The sequence below is a fragment of the Zonotrichia albicollis genome, chromosome 27, assembly GCF_047830755.1.
Source record: "Zonotrichia albicollis isolate bZonAlb1 chromosome 27, bZonAlb1.hap1, whole genome shotgun sequence".
Taxonomy (NCBI): Eukaryota; Metazoa; Chordata; class Aves; order Passeriformes; family Passerellidae; genus Zonotrichia; species Zonotrichia albicollis.
The window spans coordinates 3,301,962-3,314,874 of record NC_133845.1 but is presented as its reverse complement, the minus strand read 5'-3'; the positions used below and the strand labels follow the sequence as shown (position 1 = coordinate 3,314,874).

The following is a 12,913-nucleotide window of genomic DNA, read 5'->3' as shown; positions in this document are numbered from 1 at the left end:
CAGCAGGACAGATCCAGGGAGCCAAAATATTGTCCAAATATTGCCAAATATTGTCCAAATATTGCCAAAAAATCAGGAGCAAAGGCATCCTTCAGCTGGCTGGAGCTCTGAACAACCAGGGGTAGAGGAAGGTGTCCCTGTCATGGAACTGGATGGGCTTTGAGGTCTCCTCCAACTATTCTGGAAATTCTATGAGACTTGATTTATTATTATTTTTTTATTATTTTTTGTTTCCTCTCAGCAGAATGAAATATTCCAAGGATTTTGCTTGGTGAGGTTCAGCAGGAATTCCAAACCTGTCACAGAGCAAAGCCTCTTTTTCGGAGGAGTAAACAGATCTCACTTCTATTTTTATTTTTTTTTTCTTCCTTTTCCCTTGAGCTGAAATTTGGGAAAGCCATTTCACACCAGGTGCTAAGGCTTGGAACAAGCAGGAAATAAAACCCCCTCTGGTGTTTGTTGGTTTTTTAGGTGCACCACCGTGCCCACAGCTCCTCTCACCACTCCCAGAGAAAGTCTGTGTGATCCTAAAATAATTCTGCACCTCTGGCCCACCAATATCCCCATTTGGTCAGCCTTTTATAGAGTAATTACTGTTTGACACGGCACTGCAGCTGGGGCTGGGCTTATTTTGGGTCAGGAGATATAAAAAGCTGCTTGTGAAGGAAAAAAATAAATAAATAACATGCCTGTGTTTGTTGATCTGTCATCCTAAACAAATGAGTGCAGGGAGTTGTTTTTTCTTGCTTATTCTTTTTGATTTATTTTGCTTTAAGGGTTATTTGTGGGAGAATTGGTTTGGCACCAAAGGCATCCAGATATGTCTCTAATTACCAAAATTTGAATTATTCTGGGCTGTTGTGGTGATATTGGGACAGTTTCATGGGGTGGCGCAAACCCAAAAAAGAGGCCAAGGTTTAACCATGGGAAATCAATTTTGCTGAGCAGGTGATGGGTGGGAAGCAGCCCCTTGAGGGGAAGGTCTGTCCCCCAAACCCTTGGATTTCTGAGCAGGCAGCTCATTCCCACAGCTCTGCGTGGTGTCAGCAGCGTTTTCCCGAGTCCAACATCAAAGTCCCTTCTGATTTTAATACCTTTGATATGCACAGGGATATTTCTGCACATGGATTTTACATTCTGGCCATGGATGGATGGAAAGGGAAAGGGAAAACAGGACCATGCACAAACTCTTATTCGCTGGCCCCAAATCCAGGTGCCTGTGTGGGAAACAAGTTGTGAAGCCGTTTATGGGAGCAGAGCTCAGGAAGTTGGGATATTCTATCCCCTTTCACACTTTCCCATGCTGGGCTGGTTGTTCCACCTCAAATTTTAGGCATCCCACTCGATTTCACAGGAGATCCCAACATTTTTAGTCATCCTAGGAAACAATGTTTTCCACTGGGATGGAGGAAGTGGCTCTGGATCAGGAATCAGGGCTTTGGTTTTATTTTTTTCTGCTGTTTTTATGGCCTGGAACAATCCTTCGCACTCTGCTGCACCTCTTTATAACACCAAAATGGGGTTGTAACACCTTGTCCTGGACTACTTCGAGATGAAATTGAAGTTTGGAGAGATTTTGGCATCAGAGGAACGCAGCAGTGATGGGGACAGTTCCTGTGGTTTGGCTTTATTACCCATCCCAGCTTCTTGAGGAATTGTGTCCACGGAAATGGGGCTGGGGAGCAAACAGGCAGGGATCAAATCCCTTCAGGGCTGCAGCCCTGGCTTGTTTTTTCCTGTCAAAAATTCCAAAATGCACATGGAAAACAATTTCTTAGAACAAAAAATCCAAGGCAGCTGATATTTCAATGGCCGTTGAGACAAGGGAGATGTGAAAATGAATATTTTGGGGTTTTTATCTTTTGAACGGGGAATCTGAAGGCAGAAGGGAGCTGGGAACAGTCCTTGGCTCAGGAATGGCTCTCAGGTTTCTTGGCTCCTGTTCTCCATCAGCTGTGCCAGGCAGGTGGGGAGAGGAGTCCTGGAATGCTGGGCTGGAGGCAAATCCATCCTGAAAAGGGAAACTCAGCCATGGACACGAATTTCCCTCTGCTGGGTTGGGGTTTCCATCATATCAGGTGGATATTCTCAATATTAATCACATTATTCCTCACCTTCATCTTCATCTCCTTGCTGTTTCTGCAGGTGCTCCATCCCAGCTCTGACTCCTTCTGGATATTTCCCTATTCCTGGTAAGAATCTGAATTTTCTTTTTTTTTTTTTCTCATCTACAACAAACCTAACATGTCCAGGTGAATGTTCCTGTAGGAGGTAACAGGAAGGAGAAGAATTTGGAGCCAGGATGTCAAGGATGGAAAAGATTCCATCAGGAAAAGATTCCCACAGGAACATTTACCCTAAAATTACTCTGAGAGCTTTCATTTTATTTAAAAGGCTTTTATTGATCAGAAAAGCTGCATTCAGAGGTTTTGTCTTGAGTAGCCACAACAGGTTTAGCTCACAGTAAAGTTCTTATTTGGGTTCATTTCATCATCCTGGATTTTGCTTAATTTCATGCTTCTCTTCAAGGCAACAGGGAGAGCCTCACATGGTGCAGAGACAGAAAAATAACTGCAGCTCTCCTTCCAACCCATTAATTCTCTCCCATGTGTGAGCACACACAACTGGCAGGAATCACAGGGCAGACATCTCCACACCGCAGAAACTCCAAAAAATAAAAAATTAGATTTGTTTTGAAGCTGGGTTTAATTCGTTTGTCCAAAGTCATGGCCGGTTTTGGGAGCTCAGAACATTCTTGCTGTTCTGCCTCAGGATGAAACTCAGATCATAGGAACTGCAGAGAGATCCCAAAATATTTGAAGTGTTTAAGTAACTTCAGACCTAATTCAGAGCTCTTTGCTGAGTGAGGCCAAGCAGGGATTTGAACCTGATTTTTATGCGCGCTCTTTTCTTCTCTCTCCTCCTTTCAACTCCCAAGTTCCATCTCATATTAAAGAAACCATCCCTGGGGATTTCAGAAAAAAATGCTTTATTCAGGTCACACTTTATTTTTTTTAAACTGACCTGGTGGTTTGTGTCCAGCCACCCCCACCCCTGACACAAATAAATAGGTTTTGCAGTGGAAATTTTCTGAGGAGATTTTCCTGTCCTGATCAACAATTTGTGTTATTTTACAACAGTCCGGGTTAGAACTCTGCCTAACTGTGGCAGAGAGAAAGGGGAAGGTCCAGGATGGGAAAATCTGGTATTTAGGGGACTGTGGATGGCTGTGCTGGGTTCATTGACCTCTTGCTGTCCTGGACAGAAAAGGAAACTCAAATTTTTCTTCCTCAGTCCGGATGTGACTCACCTGAGTGGGGAAGGCAAACATCCACAGGGCTGCTGCCCACTGGTGTCCCAGCGTGCCTGGGGACAGCTCATCAGCTGCCTGGCTCTGCTCTGTGGGTTACTCACCCTGTCCTGGTCCCCAGCTCTCTGTCACTGCTCAGTGAGCCCTTTCTCCCAGTTTGTCCCAAAGCCAGGGGCAATGTTTGGGTGTTTGGTGTTTCCTTGATGCCCACTGTCAGTCCCGGCCTGTTTTGCTGGCTGCTGGAAACCTGTCCCAACTTTTCTGTCCCTTCCCTGTGCCTGCTCCCAAATCCTGACCTGGATTGCTGAGCTGTCCCAGTGCTGCTGAGCTTCACTGCCCACCACCAGGATGTCCCTGCTCCCAAATTTCTGCAGCCTGGCGGTGCCCAAGCAGCCCCTGCTCCAGCCAGGGAAGCTTTCTGTGGCTTTGGGGCGTGTTCCCACACTCCCTGCCTGCTCCAGAATGTTCCCAGATCCACTCAGACCAAGAAACTTCCTAAAATCTCACTGCAGATGGCATCACTCAATGTGCTGTGACACTTTCCAGGGAGCACCGAGCTGGGGACACCAGCTCAGCCAGGCCAATGGGAAGAAGGCCCTGAGCAGAGCCCTGGCAGTGTCACAGACATCTTTTATGAAAAATCCTTTCCTTGGGATTGTTTCCTCCTGAGAAGCTGGGAGGCCTCAGGAACAGAATGTAAACAATGGTTATCTGCTGCTGTGGAATGCAACAGGTGCATCTGGGATTGGTCTCATGTGGTTGTTTCTAATTAATGGCCAATCACAGTCCACCTGGCTCGGACAGAGAGCCGAGCCACAAGCCTTTGTTATCATTCTTTCTTTTTCTATTCTTAGCCAGCCTTCTGATGAAACCTTCTCTTCTATCCTTTTAGTATAGTTTTAATATAATATATATCATAAAATAATAAATCAGCCTTCTGAAACATGGAGTCAGATCCTCATCCCTTCCCTCATCCACGAACCCCTGTGAACACGGTCAGGATGCTGATGGTCCGTGGGTGCTGCTGGCTGTGGCACTGCAGGTGCCAGCCTGGCACCGCTGCTCTCCGTGGGCACGGCTGGGGATGCAGGGACACGGGCAGGCAGGGCTGGAATGCAAATGCAAACGCACAAAGTATTGATTCCGTGGCTGGCTGGCTGGTAGTAGGCCATAGGCAGGAGGCGGCAGGGTGAGGAGGAGGAGGAGGAGGAGAAGCTGTCAGGATGGTTCGATGCGGCTGCGGAGCCAATGGGAGGAGGGAGCCGAGGATTGGGCTGGCACAGCAGGGCTGGGGGGGCTCTCTTAGCAACAGCACCGAGCAGCTCTGCCCCCTCCCAGCCTGCAGCCAGCCTGGAAAGTTCCTGATGATGGCCCTTAATGGATTTGTCTCGCTCGTGCCAAGTTCCTCCGTGATCCGGGTGACTTTGCTGCCTCATCCCTCCTCCCTGAGGCCCTCTGGAAAGGCTGGAAGGGAACCTTTCCTTTATCTCCCTGCTAAAACCAACAAGTGAGCTCCAGGTAAAGAGATCAGCTGCTGGATTCGCTGCTGTGAGAGCCCTGAGAACAAAAGGGAGTTTCGTATTCTCTATTTGTGGTTGGTGTTTTCCTCTTGACACCTTCCCAGGGCTGTCTGGTGCCACTTTTGTGCCAGCCTCTTGTGCCAGGGCGAGCTGGACGCCTGGGCTGTGCTCCCACCTCTGCCACAGAGTCCTTGCATGAAGCCGGGTGAATCCCTGCCCTTCACAATCCAGCTCACTTTGGTCATTCCCAGTTAAACCCTCCCTGTGACCTGTGGGTGACAAAAACCCGTCCCTGAGAAAAGCCCGTCCTGCCTTGTCCCTTACAGCAGGAATTGCTCTTTGTGCCTCTCTGCCTCTCCCCTGCTCAATCCACCACTGCTTTAACCAACTAAAAAAAAATGAAAATAACAGCTGAATTTGTCCAAACCTCCAGGACATTTCTTAGAAACGGGCACTGGCGCTTCCAGCAGGGTGACCTTGGCTGTCCTCCCCTCACCTGCTCCTCCTCCTGCTGCTCAGCCTGGCCACGTTCCTGGCAGGGTCTGCAGGCTGGCGGCTTTGGGGAGCCCTGCATCTGTGCAGAGGGCATGCACAGATAAATTATAATTTAATGATTTAAATTTATAATTTATATTATAAATAACAGCAGCACCAGCGGGACTGAAGGGAACCCACCTTCAGGTTTTGAGTTGTTGGAATGGCTCCTGAGGTATTAAAAAGTTTTTTTCTCCAGCCTCATGCTCAAAGAAGTTGGGATTCCTCAGTTCTGGTTTTCAAGGTTATTTTCTCTTATCTATGACATTCTTTCTCTGACCTGCTGAGATCTGTCTGGCAGGTCGGGTTGAGGCACACTGGTGTTATCTTTTTATACTAAAAACTACGTGTTCATTATTTACCATAACTTCCCAACACCTGTCATCTATGTTAGACAGTGAGCTTCTACTCTAAACCAATCCAAAGGTGCCAACATCACAGCAGAAGATGGAGGCCAAGAAGAAGAAAAAGGAGGACAGGACTTGCTCAGATTCCTCCATCTTGCCTCTTGAACCCCCATTCTAACAACCCCAAAATTCTACATTTTCACCCTGTGATAAATTCACTAACATTCTGCTCAGACTCTTGTGGCTCACACAAAGTTGGGAATTGTTTCCATGGGTTAAAATCAAAGGCTCAGGTGGTTTTCCCTCCATGCCAAGGTCTCTGAGCCCCTGCCAGGGTCTGGAGCCCTGCAGGGCAGCCAGAGCAATGTCCTGGTTCCACCAGGAGGGTGGCCCGTGGTGTCTGGGTCAGGGAGCCTTCACTGCGCTGTCAGGGAATTCAGTCAGCTGTCATCGCCTCTTAATTAAAAATAGCTGAGACTCTCTTGCATTCCTGTGCTGAGGGCTGGCTCGTTTGTCATCTTGTCCTCTACTCTGCAGCAAAGGCCCTGAACACCTTCAGGAGCAGGGGGAGATTCCTGTGGCAGGTAAAGCAGAAAATCCAGGGCCAACGCTGCTCCTTGGGTCAGGAGCTGAGCAGGGAACGAGGACACAGAATAAAATGTATTTATGTTAAATTAATTTATATGCATTTTATTTATAAGGTATTTATTTTAAATTTATTTCCATTTATAAGCCCATTTTATATTTATTTATATTTAAATATAAAAATTAATATATAAAATAAATAAATATAAACATTTAAACCCATTATATATATATACACATATATACATATATATATGTATATATATGTGTATACATATATATATCTATATACATATATATATTTATTTACTTTTAAATATAAAAATTAATATATAAAATAAAGATTTTATAAAATAAAATATATAAAATAAAATATAAATATATATTTTTATATATAAAAATATATATAATTTTTTATAGATAAAATTAATATATAAAATAAATGTTTATAAACATTTAAACCCATTCTATATATACACACATATATACATATATATATGTGTATATATATGTATATACATATATATATATGTATATATATATGTGTATATATGTATATGTATATATACATATATACATTATATATATATATACACACACACACACACACATATATATATATATATATATATATATATATATATATATATATATATATATATAATTCCGTCAGGAATAAATCAAACTGTGCTAGGGCTACAGGAAACTTTCCTTGCAGACAAACCAACTTCCATTTTTCCATCTTGAGTTTCCAGCATCTTCCTCTGGCCCAGTGCTCCCAAAAAACCAATTTGTTTCAGTCTGATCCAGGCAGACCTTTCCCAGGTACATCAGTGACTGGACTCCTAATTCCATGCTAAATGGAATTTGGTGATTGCTATCACCTTCCAGTGGGTTTCACTGATTTATTTTGGATTTTTCTGAGGGGACACCAAGCTGGGAGGTTCCCCAGAGCTTCAGGAGCTGCAGAGGGAAAGAAGCAGCAGCTGTGATATCATTACTGAGGGAAAATACTGAGGGAAAATCTATCCCCCCTCCTCCTGCCAAAAAAAAAAGGATTTACTGCAATTCTCACTAATGCTCAGAGCCAGGGGACAGTTTTGGCACGGGGAGAACTTTTTCTGGCTTCCTTTTTCTGAGTAAATCAGAGGTGGAAGGGCATGAGGCTGCCTGACTTCCTGAACTGCAAGTTGCATCCGGATTAGCATATTTAATTGCCTGGGCTTGGCCTAATTTCCATGAATTTCACTAATCCGTGTTGGAGCCTGGGGGTGTGTGCAGTCTCCACGGCCCTGGGCAGTGATGAACTCCAGCAATAAATGGAATATTGTTGGGAAAGCCCATCCAGGAGGTCCTGTACAACCCCACCAAGCTGCAGGGAGGGAAGGGATGGGGTTGGATTTTGGATTTTGGATTTTGGATTTGCTCATCCCAAACTGGGATAATTCCCCTGAAAACCTCCCAGGCTTCACTGGGACCAGTCTGAGCTCCCAGTCCTGCTGCTAAAAGGGGATTTTTGGATTTTTCTGCCCATCCAGTGATCCCCCCTCAGGGATGTGTTCCTGCTGACCTGACTGAAGATCCAGAGACACTCATGGATGTTTTATTTCCTACTGAGGGGAATTTCACATGCAGCTTATGGGATACACCTGGTTTTATTTAATTTATTATCTTCCAACTGATTTTGGTGGGGTTTTTTTGTTTGTTTGTTTTTTTTTTTTTTTTTTGTGGTGTTTTTTGGAGTTTTTTGGGGCTTTTTGTTTGTTTGTTTTTTGGTTTTTGGTTTTTTTTTTTTTTTTGTTTTTCCTGAGTCTAGTTCAAGAAAGCTGTGGAAGACTTCATAGGGACAAACAGAACTGGTTTTTTTGAGGATTTTAAGTGATTCTAAGATGGGCTGAAATAATCAGAAGCAACAGGTAAAAGCTGATTTGAAGCCCAAAGCTGAGGACAGAGCTCCATGTTAGTCGAGTCATTTTCACTGCAGAATCATTTTTTATTTTTTTTTAAACTAATTAAGCTCTGATGACTTCAGCTGTATTTTCAGCCTCTGATTAAGGGCATGATACTAATTAAACTCTTGAATTATTAAAAATGCAAATAGTCAGACCTGTGTGCTGCAGCAGATTCGCTTTTCCATGCTCCAGGACAGCAGCAGGAATATTTGACAGAGTCCCTTGTGGTCACAAATTTTTCTTTCCCCTTTTCTTTTTTTATTGATGGCTGAACTCCACTGAATGCAGAATTAAAAAAAAATTCAGCTGTAAATGTCTCCAGTGCCTTGCAGCTACATAAAGAGCTTTGATGAAAACACAGCAAGTTTGGGGAGGAACTCTGGGGTTTTTTGACATTTTGGCTGGATGGGCTGTGGGGATGGAAATGCCATCCAGCCCTTGGAGGTGCTGCCAGCAGCAGAACCTGGAGCTGCCTTTGGGCTCCCACTTTGTTGTGATGGTTCAGGTGTGGAGCAGGATGGAGGATTTGCATCCCCAGCTGTGCCCTCACTCCTGTCTCTGTGACACACACGGGTTTTCAGAGAGGTGTCCCCGCCCCAGGAGCTCTCACTGTGGTGTTCCCTCCATCCCAGGTGTGTTCTGAGGTGTAATTGTGGCCTTTCCTTCATCCCAGGTCTATTTTGAGGTCTCCCTGTGGTGTTCCCTTCAGCCCAGGTGGGTTATGAGGTGTAACTGTGACCCTCACTTCATCCCAGGTCTATTTTGAGGTCTCACTGTGACCTTTCCTCCATCCCAGGTGTGTTTTCAGGTCTCACCATGGTGTTCCCTCCATCCCAGGTGTGTTCTGAGGTGTCACTGTGGCCTTTCCTTCATCCTAGGTTAATTTTGAGGTCTCCCTGTGGTGTTCCCTTCAGCCCAGGTGTGTTCTGAGGTGTCACTGTGGTGTTCCCCTCATCCCAGGTCTATTTTAAGGTCTCAGTCTGGTGTTCCCTTCATCCCAAGTGTGTTCTGAGGTCTGACTGTGGTCTTTCCTTCATGCCAGCTCTATTTTGAGGTCTCACTCTGGTGTTCTCCTCATCCCAGGTGGGTTATGAGGTGTAACTGTGACCCTCACTTCATCCCAGGTCTATTTTGAGGTCTCACTGTGGCCTTTCCTTCAGTCCAGGTTTATTTTGAGGTCTGACTGTGGTGTTCCCTTCAGCCCAGGCGTGTTCTGAGTTCTCATTCTGACTTTTTCTTCATCCCAGGCCTATTTTGAGGTGTCACTGTAGCTTTACCTTAAGCCCTGGTGTGTTCTGAGGTCTCACCATGGTGTTCCCTCCATCCCAGGTGTGTTTTCAAGTCTCACTGTGGTGTTCCCCTCACCCCAGGTGGGTTATGAGGTGTAACTGTGACCCTCACTTCATCCCAGGTCTATTTTGAGGTCTCACTGTGACCTTTCCTTCAGCCCAGGTCTATTTTGATGTCTCTCTCTGGTGTTCCTCCACCCCAGGTGTGTTTTCAGGTTGCCCTGTGGCATTCCATTCATCCCAGATCTATTTTGAGGTCTCACTGTGACCTTTCCTCCATCCCAGGTGTCTTTTCAGGTCTCACCATGGTGTTCCCTCCGTCCCAATTGTGTTTTCAGGTCTCACTGTGTCGTTCCCTCCACCCCAGGTTTGTTCTGAGGTCTCACCATGGTGTTCCCTCCATCCCAGGTCTATTTTGAGATCTCACTGTGTTGTTCCCTCCATCCCAGGTGTGTTTTCAGGTCTCACCATGGTGTTCCCTCCATCCCAGGTGTGTTTTCAGGTCTCACCATGGTGTTCCCTCCATCCCAGGTGTGCTTTGGTCGTGGCCCTGCTGAGCAGGAGGGCTCTCAGGATGTTTTGATCTCTTTGCTGCCGCACCTCAGCAGGCACCAAGCCCCTCTTTGGAGAAACCCTGGTGTACAGACACATCTTGGGAAGGGGTTTTGGGGCTCCTCTCCAGGTGGAGAATCCTGCAGGGGTACAGTGAGCTGGGCTCAGAGCTGTTACCTCTGAGTGTCCCCAGTGTCACCCTGTGCCCAGATCATGGCAATTTCTGTGTTTATTATAAAAAATATTGTGCTGTGCCAGAGCCAAGAGCTTCAGTGCTACCGTGAGTGCCACTTCTGTATTTCTGCTGTGCCCTGGTTCACATTTTTGGGGCTGTGGGACAGTGCCTGTCCCCTCCTGGGCCCTCTGCCACCCTGCTGGCCCTGGCAGTGGTGGCAGCCAGGACCAGCTGGGACCCTGGAGGAATTTCAAGGAGCCAATGCAGCTCCAACCTGCCCAGAGGGGATTTTCTTCCTCCTTGTGCCTGGTTAGCTCCTGACAAAGACATAAAATAAGGTGCAGGGGGCTCTGTTTGAGTGCAGCAAGCGCACATCATGCTCAATAACCTGTAAATCTCACCGGGGTGAAGTGACAGCAAATTACTGGAGTCACTTACCAGACAAAAATGACCCAGTGGCAGTGAGGGGGTAAAGCCCTGGGTTTGTTTGGTTCTCCTCCTGACTGTCCTTTTAGTGTAAAAACGAAGCAAGAAGTGGTCATTGCTTCACCTATGACAAGGGATTTTCATTTTTCCTCCTCCTGACTGTCCTTTTAGTGTAAAAACAAAGAAGAAGTGGTCATTGCTTCACCTATGACAAGGGATTTTTATTTTTCCTCCTCCTGACTGTCCTTTTAGTGTAAAAACAAAGAAGAAGTGGTCATTGCTTCACCTATGACAAGGGATTTTTATTTTTTTTTCCTTCCTCTTGCTCTAATGGGCTGCAGGTGTTTCACAGCCAGCCCAGGCTAATCAGGACAGACTTTCTGGCCACAGGCCAAAATTATAAAACTGTCCAGGGAGAGAAGAAAAGAAAAGACAAGGGGTGGGGGGGTGTGGGAAGGAAAATAAAAAAAACCCAACAAAATAGTAAAGCAAGAGAGGGAGTCACTCCATGCTGAGATTTTGTACTTTTGTGTCTCCTGAAGTGAATACATCAGGAATCAAAGGTTTGAAAAGTCATTCAGCCTCTCCAAAGGAGAGGGGGAACCATCTGCAGGCCAGGACGGGGCTCTGTGCTCCCCTGGCACCGGGGGAACCCTGGAGCAGCTCCACCAGAGCTGCCACAGCTCGGGGGCATCACCAGCCAGGGGCTGTGTGCAAGTCACAAACGGGACAGGGCAGCTGGGGAAGGTGCCTTGCTTATTTTGAATACAACACCTCCTTGTGAGCCTTCAAACACAATGCACAGAGCTCCATTATCAAAACTTCCTAACATCCCTCTAGCTATACTTTTCTACTAGGAGTTATTCTAGACAAGCCTTAATAGACAGATCACTGTTCTATTTGTCCTTACTTTTCTACTTCTTACATAATTTTTCTGCTGAAAAATCAATGTATAGATCACCAATGGGACAGGACTGCTAGGAAGGTGTCTCAAGCTGTTTTATTTTTCAGCATCAGTCTCATTCCATGGTTATGACAATGGGAAGAGGACAGCAGCTCACATCCCAGGCAGCAAACCAAGAACTTAACATTACAAATGACTTTACAACTTTTTTTGGCCAATCACTCAAAACAAAAGCTCATTGACAGTATTTATATCTGTATTGTATATATTCTATATTGACAGTAGTTCTATCCAACCACTATAAGCACACGTACCTTTGGTTAAACAATGCTTGCTTATTTTGAGCACAATACCTGCTTGTAAGCCTTAAAACACAATGCACAGAGCTCCATTATTAAGCTTAAAACTTCCTAACATCTCACTAAATATACTTTTCTACAGCTTAAGGGGTTATTCTAGACAAGTTTTAATACACAAACCATTGTTCTATTTGTCCTTACTTTTCCACTCCTTACATCATTTTTCTGCTTCATTTTTCTGATTCAGCCCAATCTCACGGCTGCTGCTTAGCTCCAATCCCAGTCCTGCTGTCTCTGAGCTGCCTTTTGCAGCTTTCCCAAACCCCTCTGGTTTTCTGGATTCCCACAAAGGGGGCTGTGGGATCCTGGCTGGGTGTGGGCATCCTCCTGCCAGGACAGCGTGTGGCACCAGCCCTGGAGTGCCGGATCTCCATAGTGACCGCAGAGCTGCCAGGGAAGCGCTGTGGCCTTGTCCAGCAGTCATTAATTAATCCCTTTTCTGCAAAATTAGAGCTGCAGAGGCAAGGTAGAGCTCTGCAGCTCTCACCCTGCTGCTTTTTAGTGCTGAATTGCCACTGAGCCCCACATGGACAGCAATTCTCCTGGAAGGGAACATGGGCTGTGTGAGGGTGGGTGAGCTGTGCCCTCCCAGCTGGGCAGGGCTGGACCTTCCCCAGGTGCTGCTCTCTGGGGTGGGAGCCAAGAGCAGCCAGGATGCTGCTGGGAAAAGGGAAAAGGCGCAGGGAAAAGCTGCTCTGAGGCTCTGGCTGGCTCCCAGCAGTGGGTTTGCCTTGCCCTCAGGCACTGTGGCTAATGCTGAGAGATGCAGCCCCACAGGAGCCCCTGTGCCACTGTGGCAGTGCCCTGGGGATGCCCCTCACCTTCAGCTTCCTCAGGCAGTCCCTGAAGGTAAGTGAGATGTGTCCAAGCCTCAGGGCATGTCCATGGGAGCTGTCTGGGTTTGGGGGCTGAATAATGAGCACAGCTGAGGGGAATGAGTTCACAGGATTCCACCTGACT

General features: G+C 46.2%; 1 protein-coding gene across 12 annotated transcripts in view; it reads left to right on the top strand.

Moving 5' to 3' along the window:
* LOC106630104 (uncharacterized) overlaps positions 1 to 12,913 on the top strand; it is a 178,040-nt gene that overhangs the window by 76,133 nt on the left and 88,994 nt on the right. For 9 of the 12 annotated variants that reach the window (XR_012583881.1, XR_012583877.1, XR_012583880.1 and 6 more), the window contains one exon: positions 2,146 to 2,192. Coding sequence is in view for 2 of the 12 variants with exons in the window: in XM_074559649.1 (XP_074415750.1) it covers positions 12,508 to 12,802 (295 nt within the window). In the remaining 10 variants the exon portion in view is untranslated. Of the gene's footprint in view, positions 1 to 2,145; positions 2,193 to 2,529; positions 6,487 to 8,985; positions 12,803 to 12,913 lie in introns of those variants that run through there. The other 3 variants (XM_074559649.1, XM_074559650.1, XR_012583886.1) reach the window with 2 other exon arrangements.